At 44.0% G+C, this 15,445-nt stretch overlaps 1 protein-coding gene across 8 annotated transcripts in view; it reads right to left on the reverse strand.

Moving 5' to 3' along the window:
- DOCK3 (dedicator of cytokinesis 3) overlaps positions 1 to 15,445 on the reverse strand; it is a 541,072-nt gene that overhangs the window by 314,180 nt on the left and 211,447 nt on the right. For all 8 annotated transcript variants that reach the window (XM_089781050.1, XM_089781049.1, XM_089781053.1 and 5 more), the window contains exon 6: positions 6,170 to 6,318. In XM_089781050.1, the coding sequence (XP_089637176.1) occupies positions 6,170 to 6,318 (149 nt within the window). The remainder of the gene's footprint in view (positions 1 to 6,169; positions 6,319 to 15,445) is intronic.

Here is a 15,445-nt window from a genome sequence, read left to right on the forward strand (position 1 = left end):
GAAGGGGGAGGCTTTCCTGCCAGCCTGGATGGCTGAGGCTGACCGCATGGCTGGACACTACGGTCAGCCCCGCACCGCCGCTGTCCGGGAAGCCCAGCGGGGGGCCATCCGGATCCGGGAAGCCCTGCGGGAGAGCTTCCAGGTGGAGGAGGAGGAGGACTGACCTCTCCCTTCATGCTCCACCGGGGCCTTCTTCCACCCTACCTCCCCTTCCCCTTTCCCCTCCCTACCTACTGTCAAATAAAGACACCTGTTTTTCAAACAAAAACGTCTGTTTATTTCACAGAACTGGGGTGGGGGAGGGAGGAATGAAGGTGGGAGAAGGGAGGGGGAAACCTGGGACGAGGGAGCTGGAAGGGGAGGGGAGGGAAGGGAGGAAGGGAAAGGAAAGCTCAGGGGTGGGAGTCTGGCTGCCTCTCCCGTCTCGCCACACTGCGGGTCCGGGGGCGTCGGTGGGGAATGGTTGTGGAGGGGGGGGCAGAGAGGACAGGGGGTGTGGAGGAAGCAGGAGCGGAAGCAGGAGGAGCAGGGGGAGCAGGGGGAGCAAGAGGGGGAGAAAGAGGGGGAGCAGGGGGAGCAAGAGGGGGAGAAAGAGGGGGAGCAGGGGGAGGGGGGGAGCAGGGGGAGGAGGAAATGGAAAGCGGTCCAGCAGGCTCTGGAGGTGGCCTCGCAGGGCACGGCCCTGCTCCTCCAGGGCCTCCAGACTCCTCCGGCGCAGCCTGAGGTCCTCCTGGACCCAGTGGTCCTGGAGACGGAGCTGTTGGTCCAGGAACCGGAGATGCCGCCTCTGGTAGTCCTCCTGGTTCCTGGCTGTCCTGCTTGCCCGGGCGCGGGCGGCTGCTGCAGGCGGGGTGGTGCGCCCTGCAGGCCCCGGTGCTGCAGCTGTGGTGCAAGAAGACCAGCGGTCAATTACCCCAGGGGCCCAGGTGTGTGAAACCCAGCTCCCCTCTGCAAGGCCAGGGCCCCTGCAGGATCCCCAGCTGCTGCTCCGTGGTGGGCAAGGCCCAGGCGCACGGTCCCGGGGCTCCCTCTCGCCCCAGCCCCCCGTACACATAAGGGGAACACGAGGGTACTCACAGGTGGACGCCTCCCCGGCCTCTGACGATGCAGGCGAGCGGCTCTGTGGGGTGCCTCGGGGGTCCCGGGTCCTGGGAAGGCTGGCGGCAGGCTCCTGGCTCTCAGAGCCCTCTTCCTCCTCCTCCGTGTCCAGGAGCGGTCCCTCTGCCCCGGGGTCAATCACGTCCCGGGGGGCAGGGACGGCATGAGGCCCCAGGATGCGGTCCAGGGCATGGAAGTGGGGGCAGGCCTCCGGGTCAGCCCCTGGCAGGCAGGCCCGGGAGTAGGACTGCCGCAAGTCCTTTATTTTGCAGCGCACCTGCTCCCGGCTGCGCTGGTGGCCCCTGGCGGCCAGACTGGCAGCCATGCGTCCGTAGACGGCCGCGTTCCGGTGGCTAGTGCGGAGATCGTGGACATTGGAGGCTTCCCCCCAAACCTCGATGAGGTCCACGATCTCCGCACTTGACCAGGCGGGCGCCCGCCTTTTGCGCCCCCGGGCAGGCTCCCGGGAGCCGCCAGGCTGGTCGTGGGGAGCAGTGGAGGGCTGGGAACCCTCGGATGGCTGGCTCATGTTGTGGCAGGTGCAGGCTGTGCAGGCACGGGTGCTTGCAGCCTTGCAACTGGCACAAAGTGAGTAGCCAGCCCGTGGCCCTTTAAGGGCTCCGGGGCCGGGAGGGGGGCAATAGAGTTTCCCTGGCGTTGGCCAGAGTGGCCACCAGGGAAACCTGGGAAGCCTTAGCCTCCCACTAGTTCGAACTAAAGGGCTACACAGCCCTTAGTTCGAACTAGCTAGTTCGAACTAGGCGTTAGTCCTCGTAAAATGAGGTTTACCTAGTTCGAACTAAGCGCTCCGTTAGTTCGAATTAAGTTCGAACTAACGGAGCGCTAGTGTAGCGCCTAGGAAAGTTAGTTCGAACTAACGTCCGTTAGTTCGAACTAACTTTCTAGTGTAGACATACCCTCATCTCCCGACCCCACACATACATGGGGCATTGTTGTTACTTCTTTTACTGCTTGCAAAGTGAGTTATGTTTGGTTTTGGTCTGTGCATTTCATAATTTTCATTTCTCTCTCACGCTTAAATTTAATTATTTGAGTATTGAGTTCTAAAATGCCTAACCTGGCGCGGCTGGAGTAATTTTCTCTTTGGGAATTGCTGCTCCTGGAAGTGGCTGGCAAGTCCCTGCAACCCCTCAGGGAGGCAGAGCAAGGGGTCTTCACATGCTGTCCTTGCCTGCAGACACCACTCCTGCAGCTCCCATTGATCAATAATGGGGAACTGTGGCCAGTAGAAGCTGTGGGCTCAATGCCTATATATGAGGGGAGCACATGGAGCCATGGCTATACATGATAGCTGCTTTCAGGAGTGGTGCAGGGCCAGGGAAGGAGTAAGCCTGCTTTAACTCCACTGCTCCACCACCCAGAAGCCGTCTCAGTCAAACAGTGCCCAGCCAGAGCCTGCTTTCTGAACCCCTGTCCCAGCCCTGAACCTCCTGAACCCACATGCAACCTCCTGCCCCAGACATGAATCCCCCTGCACACAAACTCCTCCCTAGAGCTTGCAACCTGAAACCCCTCCTGGATCCCAATCCCCCATCCTGGGCTAATCCCGGAACCCCTCCCACACTCCAAATCCCTTGGCCCAGACCAGAGCCTATAGCTCAATTCTCTACCCCAGCCTGGTGCAAGTGAGTCAGAATGGGGGAGGAAGGGAGACGGAGTGAGCAGGGTGAGGCCTTGGAGAAGTGGTGGCGCAGGGGCAGGGCCTCAGAGAAGGGGCGGGAAGGAAGTAGGCAAGGGTATTTGGGTTTGCAGTAGATCTTACATTGCACTTAAACTGAAAAAGTGATCTTGTGGTTAAAAAGGTTGGAGACCACTTCTATAAACCAATTCAGTTGAAATAAGAATGTTGTGAGACTCTAGTTAAATTAATGAACACTGAGCACAGTCTCTTTAAAAGAGTAAGTAACAAATATGAACTTCTTTGAGTGTTCCTAAAGAAGGGTGGAAACTGCAAAGAGACTTCTCAAGGGCACTCAGGAATTGGGGGTTCACTGGTTGATACATTCAAGGCAAAGAGTATCCTGAAGAGTTTCTTGGTAAGACAGACAAACTGTTGTGTCAGGGGGTTGCCACATAGCTTATTAACAAAACTTTTACTTATTGTGACTGAGAGGTGTAATATAGTAGTTCAGAATTCTGGGAACCTCAGCAGATTGCCACATTAGCAGATGATTTTGTGGATATTTAGAATTGGGATGGTATTGATGCTAGTCTGCAAAAGTAGCTGAGCAGTGGAAATTAGGGGATGACTTACATATTAGTCTGTTGGCTGTTGTCAGGGCTATGAGACATAAGCGCATTTAAGGTATCTCAAGTTGTAGGGCAAATAGTAAAACAACCCTTTACTAGTCTCAGACAACCCCCCAAGGATGATAATGGTTTAGTTGGTTCCATTTACATCAGTAGTAGTTAAAATGCAAAACAATCACTTAAGTAATTTTTCAGAGGGGTAGCCAAGTTAATCTGTACAGAATAAACTTAAAAAACAACAAAAAGTTTGGTAGCACTTTAAAGACTAACAAAACATGTAGATGGTATCATGAGCTTTCGTGGGCACAACCCACTTCTTCAGGAGTGCTGAATATAATTCTGTTAGTCTACATCCATAACAACCTCTTTTTCAACTAAGAAAAAAGTGATATATAAATTTAACAAGAGAGGCCAGTTGAGGTGTCGTCAGTTCATTCCAGTACTCTTCTCTATGGGAGTCCTGACATGTGCTATGACTGTGGGAATGTGGCCATGACTAGGGCAAGTTAGCTCTGGTGTGCACTAGGGAATTATTTTGAAATAACTCCCCTGATTTTGAAATAACGAGCGAAGTGGCCACACTATCAACACTGTTATTTCAAAATAACAGGCTGGTTATTTCAAAATACAAATGGACAGTCTCAATTCTGCAAGATTCTTGTTATCCTCTGCCCCCATATCCACCACTATACCACCATCACCATGGATGCGAAGAGGAACGGCACAGGACTTAAGGTCATGCTGTATTACCATGTTTGTAGTTGTTTGAACGCTTTTTGATGACCTGTTAATCATCAAAGTTAAGTGAGGCTTAAAGCAGGAGGACATTTGTTCACTGAATTTGTTTCCCAATGTCCTGGAAGATGTCCTGTGGAAGACTGAAGTGAAAGATGGATTTTTAATTGATGGTGAGGTTCTACAGATGCTCATTTTCACAGATGACATTGTCCTAATTGCATCGAAACCTGAAACACTGCAAACCCTCCTCAATGACATCAGTAAGAACACAAAGGAGATTGGCCTGACCATCTATACTGGAAAACCAAAGTGGATGAAAAATGCATATTGTTCAGAATACATCATGCAATTAGATGGGACAGACCGTCGTGCTGCTGGATCAATATGTATATCTTGGACAATCATTGCAGATGGACAATATGTTGGGCCCGGAGTTGAGCATGAGGAGGTGGTCTGGCTGGATTGCCTTTGGGAGTCTGCGCAGCGTTTTTGTTGATACCAAACTTTCCACCACTGTGAAAACCCATCTCTTTACCACCAGAATATTTCCAGTAATGCTGAATGGCTACAAAACCTGGAACCTTACAGAAGTATTAAAGTTGCAAACCAAAGAGCAATGGAAAAATGCATGGTGGATGTAAGTAGGGTACAGCAAGTTACTATCGACAATTTGAGTACAAGAAGCAGTGTCAATGATATCATCCAAGATATCTACAATCAGAAAAGGAGATGGGCTGGCCATGTAGCAAGGCTGAGAGACAACAGATGGACAACATGTGTACTTCATTGGTATCCACGAGACGTAAAAAGAACAAGAGGAAGGCCTCCAGCACATTGGGTGGATCCTTTATGGAAGATTTTATGGAAGGACATGGACGAGAACCACACAAAACAGGATAGTGTGGAAAAGTTGCAATTTGCATCGGTAGCGAGACTATTTGCACTGATGAACTCACAGATCTTCCAAGTATTTTGAAATAGTGGTAGTATGGACATTCCACTGCTGCTATTTCGAAATAAGTACTCCCCAGAGTCATTCAAAATAATTACTCCCTAGTGCTTCCTTGGGTTCTAAGTGTAGGTAACGTGTCCACATTAAGGTAGCCTGCCTTGGACTAATTTTAATGCTTCTCTATAGTGTGAACATGCTATTTTGAAATAGTTATTTTGGGAATGATTACTTTGAAATAAGTTATTTCAAAATAATTTTCTAGCATACACACACCCTTTGGGAGGAAAATTTGACTCTTTTTTGGTACTTTACACAGAATTTTATTCTGTACTTTTAATTATAACTTATCCATCATCCTGGTTGAAGAAAGGTTGTTGTAGGCCTAAGGAGATCTGAAAGGTCATGAAATAACATATTTGTTCACGGCACTTTGCCTCAGAACTAAGCAAGCCAAGCAGTTTACTTGTTGCTTTCCAAGAGCTAATTCTGGGATAGGACTAGTTTTTTTAAGTAATTAATTACGATTCCAGATTCAACTCTAAATTACTATAAATCCCTTTGGCTCCATAAAAATAAGATTCATACTGTCGGCTCTGTACAGTAAAACTGACCTGATGGGCACAAAATCTGGGACAGCACCAGCAGAGAATTATATGGATTACAAGACCTAAAACAAAATTAAATCTGAATACTATAAGCCTAAAATCCACAGTGTTAATCATTTGATCAGACAGTGTCAGTTCTGGCTATTCAACAGTGTCACCTAACAACAAAGCTGTACATCTGTTCCACTGACTAGAACAATTTTTCAAATGACAAAAGAGAAATTACAATGTATAGAATACCTCAGATTTACTATTCACTGTACAACTTAAACATTCGGCCTTAAACAGATTGAAAAATAGCAACTTCTTCATAAAGAAATGAACAGAAGTAAAATCAGACATTATGTATATCTCAGGAGGAGGATGTACACTGAAGACTCAGTGTAAATAGTAATATTTGGTTCCAATTATCAGGAACAAGAGCTCAACTGTTTGCTAATTCTGTTACACAAAAACATTTCATATTAATTAAAACAAATGGCACCCAGATGGTACCTGTACTTACTCATTACCCCAGTCTAGTCGCACTGTAAGATGTCTTTTGACCTCTCGCACCTGATCCTGTGTCAAGTGACCTGACAGTAGTTGTCTCCGTAGGTCAATGAGTTCATTCATCACATGGCGCAGTTTGTAGAAAAGATCTATCTTATGCTTCTGTAAACATACATTTTGGTGGTAAGAGGAAAAAAAGGGGAGATTAAAAAATTAGATTTTCATCAACTATCCAAGAAAAAAAGGCAACTCACAAAAGAATAACCTTTTTCCACATGCATGCATCAATATGATGATTTTTCCAGAAAAATACAAATTCCATTTTTCTTTTTCAGGTTGGCACAACCATTCCATTCCCTTTTTTCTGCAGTTTTCAATGCTTCAAAAAGTGAAACCTCTACAACTGCTTCTCCTTTAAGCATGAATAATTTTAAAAATAGTAACAGCTTTAATTTTCTAATATATGTTATTATTAGAAATGCATAGTATGGCCACAAAAAGGCAATCTAATGTAAACCCTGAAATGGAATAGTATGTCAATTGCTGTGGCCTTGAATATTTAAGCAGTACTAGAAAGTTACATGGCCCACAAGAGAAGAACAGATGTATTATATCAGGCCTAAATCATAGAAAAAGAGAAAAAAAAACATGAATTTATATGTATGTAGTTCCATTGTACTCTTGAAAGTGTACTAGCCTTCACGATAGAGCAATTTAAAACAAGGCAATTTACATCATTTGATTCCCTCCCTCCTAAAATCATTGATTTAAATCAGATTCAGTCATTTGAAAAATTGGTTTATAGTATCTTTAGATGAAAATTTATAACACACTAAATTATGAATACTATTTGTTTTTAATGACATTACTGGGTGGTTGTCCACAAACTCTTAAACAGGTATATAACTTTACTTACAAGTATCATCCCACTGACTCAATGGGACTACTGATAGCACTGAATCTACACTACTGATGTTCATGGGAACTTTAATTTTGGATTCAATAGCAATAGGATCAATCAACAAGTGCTTAAAAAGTAAGCATATGTATCAGGCACAAAAATTATTTTTAGTAATTTTTCCTGTTAATGACATAAAATCTTCATACTAAAGTAAATTTGCTTAATTTTTAACAGAGAGAAGTTATTTGGAATTTTATTAACTAAACAAAATTATTTAAAACTTTCTTCCATCCCAAGTGCAGGACTCTACATTTGTCCTTGTTGATCCTCATCAGATTTCTTTTGGCCCAATCCTCTAATCTGTTTAGGTCACTCTCAACCCTATCCCTGCCCTCCAACTTATCTATCTCTCCCCCTAGTTTAGGATCGTACGCAAACTTGCTGAGGGTGCAATCCATCCCCTCATCTAGGTCATTAATAAAGATGCTGAGCAAAACTGGCTCCAGAACCGATTCTTGGGGCACTCCACTTGAAACTGACCACCAACCTGACATCGAGCTGTTGATCACTACCCACGGGGCCCGACAATATAGTCAGCTTTCTATCCACCTTACGGTCTATTTACCCAATCCATACTTCCTTAACTTGCTGGCAAGGATATACCCAGATATAGGCTCTTGAGGCCAGGTCAATAAAGGGACTTAGGGTATGTCTACACTGCCACCCTAGTTAAAACTAGGGTGCCTAATGTGGGCATTCGAACTTGCAAATGAAGCCCGGGATTTAAATATCCCGGGCTTCATTTGCATGTTCCTGGATGCTGCCATTTTTAAATACCCTGTAGTTCGAACTACCTGCCCGCGGCTACACGCAGCACGGACTAGGTAGTTCAAATTAAAGCTCCTAATTCGAACTACCGTTATACCCCCTTGCAGGAGTTCGAATGCCCACATTAGCCACCCTAGTTCGAATTAGGGTGGCAGTGTAGACATACCCTTAGACATCTCAGTCTCAATGTAAGCATTGCTGAGATCCACAGAACTACCACTCAGCTGCTGCTTAAACTTAACCAACGTCTACATTTTTGGCTGTAAAAGTTCCAAAGGCTTTTAAGTTTCTGCCTCTGAACACATGCACTGCTCTCTGTTGGGTATGTAGCTAGGGGAAGTTTAGTGTGGGTTCATAATTCAATTGCACCTACAAATATCATAAAATAAAGGTTGCAAAAACAAGCAAACATACATCTCTTTCAGCCACATGAAGAGGGGAGACGCTAGGGGAGGAGAAGGCTAACAAACAGTGAGCCTGCCCCACACTCATCTTGCAGCTGCAGCAGCAGCAGCTCCTATCCCACAGGGATGGGTCTAGCTCCCCAAGTCAGGCCTTGTGACCTGGTCCATGGGGTTTTAGTACCACTCAGGTTAGGGTAGCTTGGGCACTACACAGATTTGGGCTCTTGGGACATGAGCCATGACTGTGGGGGTGAATATGGGGTGGACTCACTCTCCATTGCATCCACTCCACCTTTCATGGTCTCTCTTTCACTGCAGGCTGGAAGTAGGATTGTGAAGCCAGAGCACAGGGTGCTGAGGTGGTCGATGTCCCCTCAGCCATTCAGTATGGTGCCCTCATTGAATGAGGCAGCTATATTAATCGTTGGTCTTTGGAGAGTACATTAACATAAACCTTAAGTTACACACAAAAAGCTATATCAAAAGAATATTACGATTGAAAAGACAAGCACTCAAATGCTAAGCAATGCCAGAATTAAGGTTGTCTGTGCAACCTTATGTCAGCATGCTTGCGAGCATGTATTATGTAAGTATGTAGAGTCACTAACCATGTGATCATATACTATTTTTTTTCACAGAATCGCTTTCAGTGTACAGAATGGACCGTGTTCTAGAAGTGAACCAGGAATGTGAACTGGATAAGACTCTTGTTTGTAGGACTGGCCCTCATTTACTGCAGAAGATGGAAAGTGTGAAGTCAATGCAGTAGACTGCAGGAAACAAAAGGATGGTTTCATAAAAAATGCATCTGCCTCCCACCCTAGAGAACTGGATTCTAATCTATAACAAGCTAGGCCAAGTCAGTTAAACCAAATATTTCACTGGAAGACATTGTTTGTTTCTCAATTTCGGAGTGCCCACATTGAGACACAAGGGATCTGGTTTGCTGAAGTGCTGAGCATTCATAACTACAATGCAGAACCAAAACACTGATATGTGGTCTCAAGTTGAGCCCAATCTCTCCGATGTAAGCTCCTTAGATGAAGAGGTTTGCATCCATTATGACTATGTAAATCCATCAGTAAAAAGATTATAGAATAGATATTTTTCTTTATTAATAAATCCATTAATACAATAGAAAGACTTGTATCTCTTCTGGGATGAAGAGCAATAAACTGAGTACACAAGACTGAGATTCTGACACACATGAAGAACGACAGTCCTGATTTCCTTGCTCTCTGACAAGAAGTCTATACTCCTGTGGATTAGGAAGCAAGCTCCTATATACAACATACCTTGACCAGTAAATAGCCTTTCTCAAACTGATTATAAATCTGTTTTGCTGAGGAGAAATGAGTACTTTCAATAGACAAGGTCATTTAAAGAAAAGAAAATACTCTGATCAAGAGATTGCTGAGTTGGGGGATATATATCTTACACTATAGCCTACTTACAACTGCTCCCAAGACCTGGGATAGTAAAATGAATGAATGATCTATGTTGATTTATGGAACAAAAGACAGGGGAAAAGGTTTAGTATGATTTTATTGGATGCCAAATTATCAAATAAAAATAGAAGTTACTCATCCTGTGCAGTAACAATGGTTCTTTAAGATGTATGTCCCTACAGGTTCGCCACTGTATGTATGTTTGCATCTCTGTGCTACTGATTGGAGAACTTCAGTAGCAGTGTCCATTAGACCCACACGTGCAGTGTCTCTCTTTGTGCTGTGTCACAAGCTTAGTAGGCGCACGTAGTCTAACCCCACACAGTTCTTTCTCTACTTCAGAGTCATTAACAAAGGATGATGGGTTCTTGGGCATCTATAAGGACAAACACCTCAGAGAATCATCATTACTGCACAAGGTGGCTGTGTCTACACTGGCATGAATTTCCGGAAATGCTTAAAACAGAATAGTTTTCGTTATAAGTATTTCCGGAAAAAGAGCATCTACACTGGCAGGCTGCTTTTCCAGAAAAGCCCTTTTTCCGGAAAAGCATCTGTGGCCAATGTAGACGCGCTTTTCCGGAAAAGAGCCCCGATCGCCATTTTCGTAATTGGGGCTTTTTTCCGGAAAAGACTACTGGGCTGTCTACACTGGCCCTTTTCCGGAACAGTGTTCCGGAATAAGGACTTATGCCCGAGCGGGAGCAGCGTAGCTTTTCCGGAATAGCGGCTGATTTTGTACAGTAGAGCGTCGTTGCTTTTCCGGAAATTCAAGGGCCAGTGTAGACAGCTCACAGCTTATTCCGGAAAAGCGGCTGATTTTCCGGAATAAGTGGCCCAGTGTAGACACAGCCGGTGAGTTTAATTCTTCTTTGAACAGAAGATGGCACTGGACGTGGAGTTCCTAGTAACTGCACTGTGCTTTGCAAAAGTGTAGATTGGCACTATGTAGTCACTTTACAGATCTCTGAGTTAGGGACATTCCTGAGGAAGGTGATGGAGGAGAAGACTGACCTCATTGAATGTGTACAAATAGAGACTGTAGGCATCATGTTGCAAACCTGACCTTTCCTATAGTATCACTGCCACGCCTGTTGCTATATGCCCTAAAAGATGGAGGCCAGATATTACCGGCATGAGTGGGCTGCTCTCAATGGTCTCTATAAGTGAACCCAGGGATCTCTCAGTCTTTACAAGATTGTGGCTGGAGTTAGAGCATAGACCAAATTTTTACCAGATACAGCCTTCACTGAGGCAGTGAATGCGCTGAGAGTGCTTGCCTGCAATAAGGATTGCCTCTTTGCAAGTGAAGCATTACTTAAAGCCCAGAAAACTGGGAATATCCTGTTTCGTGGCAAGGTCCCTGGTAGAGAAAAGAGCAGGAAAAGAAATTAAAGGTTTATTCTTATATTTTTTCAAGGGTAAAATAAGAAAAGGAAAAAAAGCTACAACTATAGCAGATTAACCAACTATAAATACATAAATTAAAGTCATAGTCTTCATGAACTGTGAATGGCTATGTCTCTAGTCAGTGGGTGGTTCAGATGAAACGAAGGACAGTTTGCTGACTTGCAATGATCAGCCTCGTAGTACACCACCAGGAGGGTTAGTGCTGAGGCAGGCCTAATGGACTTCTCCCATTACCAGTGCAGCCACAACTATAGTGGAACACCCATGGGACACTATTAGAAGAAGGAATACCTGCTGTACATGGAAGAATAAAAAGTTGATTTTGTTGACTGGAATAACACAAGGATTTGAAAATATATGGGTATAACTTTCCTTTCAGCCATAATAGAGAGAATTATGAGCTTTCAAAAACAAACCAATGAGAAATGGCACATACAAAACAGAGATGGCAACTGCAGTTTATTACTTTAAGTAATGAAAACTGAATTTTATACAGTTTGCACTATCAATATCCATGGCAAAAGAAACAAACAAGCATTAAAAAGTGAACACACTTTGCATCCCTTTCTCAGAATGGGTAAGAAATTAAACAAAGTCCAGGGCACATGAATGCCCTGGAGAATATTTTGTTTTTCAGACAGCATAGAGCAGCTGTTCAGTCATTACAGTCTCTCACTGGAGAAAGAATGACAGCAATTATTCTGCCAGTATTAAAAAATATGTACTAAATATGCATAATTGAGCCACTCTGGCCATCCAGCCAATATGAAATGACATAAAAACTCCTCCCTTCTCTAATGTACAAGATGCATTCTTTATATACAAACAGCCAAAGAAGAAAACAGAAAAGGCAAAATAATGGTGTTAATGTTAACATCACATATATAAATAATGGGGCCACAGGACAGACAGTCCTGTCTAAATTGGCAGAAAGAAGGGAGAGGGCTCAAGGAATCTCCTGCCAGCCTTGAACAGTACAGGAACTAGCATAATCCTATTACTTCCATTCATGTGAGAACAAGGGTTGCACAAGCAATACTAGTAGCACTATATTCCCCCAAAGGAGGCACCAGATATGGGCTGGGGGCAGGTCTATGACTCTGTTCCCCAAACTAGCTGGAATAGCTGAGTGGGCATATGATAAGTAGACACAAGAACATACTGCTTCCACATCAAAAGGTAAGTATGGGACACTTCCAGCCTGCTCAAGTAGCCTCATTAGCACTGGGAGTACAAGGGTATGTCTACACTACAAAGTTAGTTCGAACTAACGGATGTTAGTTCGACCTAACTTTCATAGGCGCTACACTAGCGCTCCGTTAGTTCGAATTTTATTCGAACTAACGGAGCACTTAGTTCGAACTAGATAATCCTCATTCCACGAGGATTAAGCCTAATTCGAACTTACTAGTTCGAATTAAGGGGTGTGTAGACCCTTAATTCGAACTAGTGGGAGGCTAGCCCTCCCCAGCTTTCCCTGGTGGCCACTCTGGCCAACACCAGGGAAACTCGTCTGCCCCCCTCCCGGCCCCAGACTCCTTAAAGGGGCACGGGCTGGCTACGGGGCCCGTGCCAGGTGCAAGCCTGCCAGCATCCAGCCAGCAGACCCTGCACCTGGCACGGATCAAGCCACCCACCCGATGCCCCCCAGCCCTCCCCCTCTTCCCGGGACCAGGCTGGCGGCTCCCGGGAGCTTGCCCAGGACCGCAAGAGGCGGGCACCTGCCTGGGCTAGTGTGGACATCGTGGACCTCGTCCACGACCTCCGCACTAGGCACAGGAAAGTGGCCATCTAGGGCAGAGAGCTGCCAGCCTGGCCACCCAGAAGCAGGTGTGCATGAAAATCAAGGGGGTCCACTGAGACCCCCGACTCTGAGCCCTGAGCTTACAATGGCCGTACTGGGTCAGACCAAAAGTCCATCTAGCCCAGTAGCCTGTCTGCCGACAGCGGCCAACCCTAGGGACCCTGGAAGGGATGGACCGAAGACAGTGACCAAGCCATTTGTCTCGTGCCATCCCTCTCCAGCTTTCCACAAACCTTGGGCAGGGACACCACTCCTACCCCCTGGCTAATACCACTCCACGGACTCAACCTCCATGACTTGATCTCACGTCCCTTTAAACTCTGTTCTAGTTGTAGCCTTCACAGCCTCCTGCAGCAAGGAGTTCCACAGGTTGACTCTTTGCTTTGTGAAGAACAACTTTCTGCTCCAATCCATCTGTTAGTCTATAAGGTGCTACAGGACTCCTTGTCGCTTTTGCAGATCCAGACTAACACAGCTACCCCTCTGATACTTAACACTAACTAAAGTACTGTATTATGAACTAATTGCTAAACTATGTACAATGACTTGAGAAAATGCTGATCTGCTTGCAAGGCAAAAGATAAGGAAGGGGAAGTCCCAGCAATCATCACTGGCAGTAAGAAGAAACTGAGGAGGGGGAGGGTTGGCAGGGTCCTATACTGGGAACCATAATGGTGCCACTCCAGGGAGTGCCCAGACCGACCTTATAAGCTAGCTGCTAAGGGAAAAACTTGCCGGCTACTGCGCATGCACACACCTACTTGGAATGTACATGAACAAGTACTCAAAGAAGAATCACTTCTGAATACATATGGAACTGTTCTGCATGGTTAAGAGTTGTTAATGCTGCAAATTCTGCATATTGTACCCTATAGGTAACACCTCATGTGTCACTAAAATACAATGCCTTTGGAAAATTAAACAGGATTTTGTGGTGCAAAAATGCGGAAAAAAATCATTTGGTTTTCTTTGTGTTGTTAGAAAAAATAATGGTATTTCCATCCTATTCTGTCCTCGGATGAAAGAACGATTATTATGACGTGAAATTTTGAAATGTGAGGAACAGTTTTTAAAGAGTATCTATGTAAGAAAGCTGAAAGATCTATTCTGAATGTGCACATTTTCCCTCTTTTTCCCTCGCCACTGCCACCATCAAAAGCAGTTTTCTAGAAATATTTAACATCTGTATAACTTGCATGAAGTGTACTCTACATTGTAATTGTATATGCTCTGCTCCACAATAAAGGACATCTAACATTTTTTTTCAGTTCTCTGAGCACTGCATATTTCTGCACTACACAACACAAATAAAACTCAGTTAAATTAATTAAAATTCTATATAACAAATAGAAAATCTTAATTATTTTATCTAACAGTAATCTAGTTTGTTCATCTATAACAAATCCATCTACCAACAGGATGAATACATCTGGTGATATAGTGTAGCTTTAGCACACCACACCAACATTGTGAAGTCATAACTTGTGGTGGTTATAAATATTATTAAAAAAGGGTTGCAAGTAACATTTCAGTATCAGTTCAAGGAAACTGCATAATATTAGAGCAGAGGGAGAGATTCCATAGTTTTCAAAAAAATCCTTTGAAAGATTTTATTTTCTTTTCTCACTACTATCTGACTATACAAAGACAAGTGGTGTTAATGACTAATACTCAAACCCATTATCACAATACTCTGCAATTAACAAGTCAACTTAGAAGTTCCAAGCTTTTTTCATATTTATTAGAAAGAGAAATTAAATTACAAGGGATTCATACCAAGTTGCGGTCTTTCCTCACATGTAAAATGGAAGATTTTTTTCCTATTCATGATTTATAGTCCACAAACATCAAAACCATATTTCCTTACAAATTGTTGCATTAATATCCTTTTAACTTTTCAAAACTAAAACATTATTTACTAGTATCATCAAAATAGTACATGAACAAACTAGATTTTGTTCCATTATGTGTTAATTATACAACTTATGCTGGTTCTTAAGTACAAGGCCTCATATATGGCACTAGTAACTAAAAGCATACAACGGGCCCACATTCTTGAGTTTATCCATTTTTTTCCCCATTTAAACATTAACTTTGAAACCAAATAGCAGTAACTTTAGTAGGGTACTAAAAAAAGTCACATAAATAAACAAAATGTGCATCATAATGTAGGCTAGAAGGAATTAATAAAATAGAGTATTTTTTAAAATAAAATCATTTTGATTTGAAGCTGTATTTCAGCCACAAGGCTTTCCTTGAGCTGTGGAAAAAAGTAAACAAGGAGGATGCCAATTACATAAAATTGCTCTACTTCTAAAGAAGTCTTTGCATTAGAAATACAGCCATTAGCCTTATTTTCCATATTTTTAAATCAAAATATCAGATGAAAACTGCTCTCAAAATAGCATAAGCAACTTTTCCCCTCTGAAAAAGAGTTTCAAGAAATTTGCCAGTAATACCCAAATTACAAAATATTAAACTGTCTATCATCATC

The sequence above is a fragment of the Pelodiscus sinensis genome, chromosome 11, assembly GCF_052426305.1.
Source record: "Pelodiscus sinensis isolate ZL-2025 chromosome 11, ASM5242630v1, whole genome shotgun sequence".
NCBI classification, from domain to species: domain Eukaryota; kingdom Metazoa; phylum Chordata; order Testudines; family Trionychidae; genus Pelodiscus; species Pelodiscus sinensis.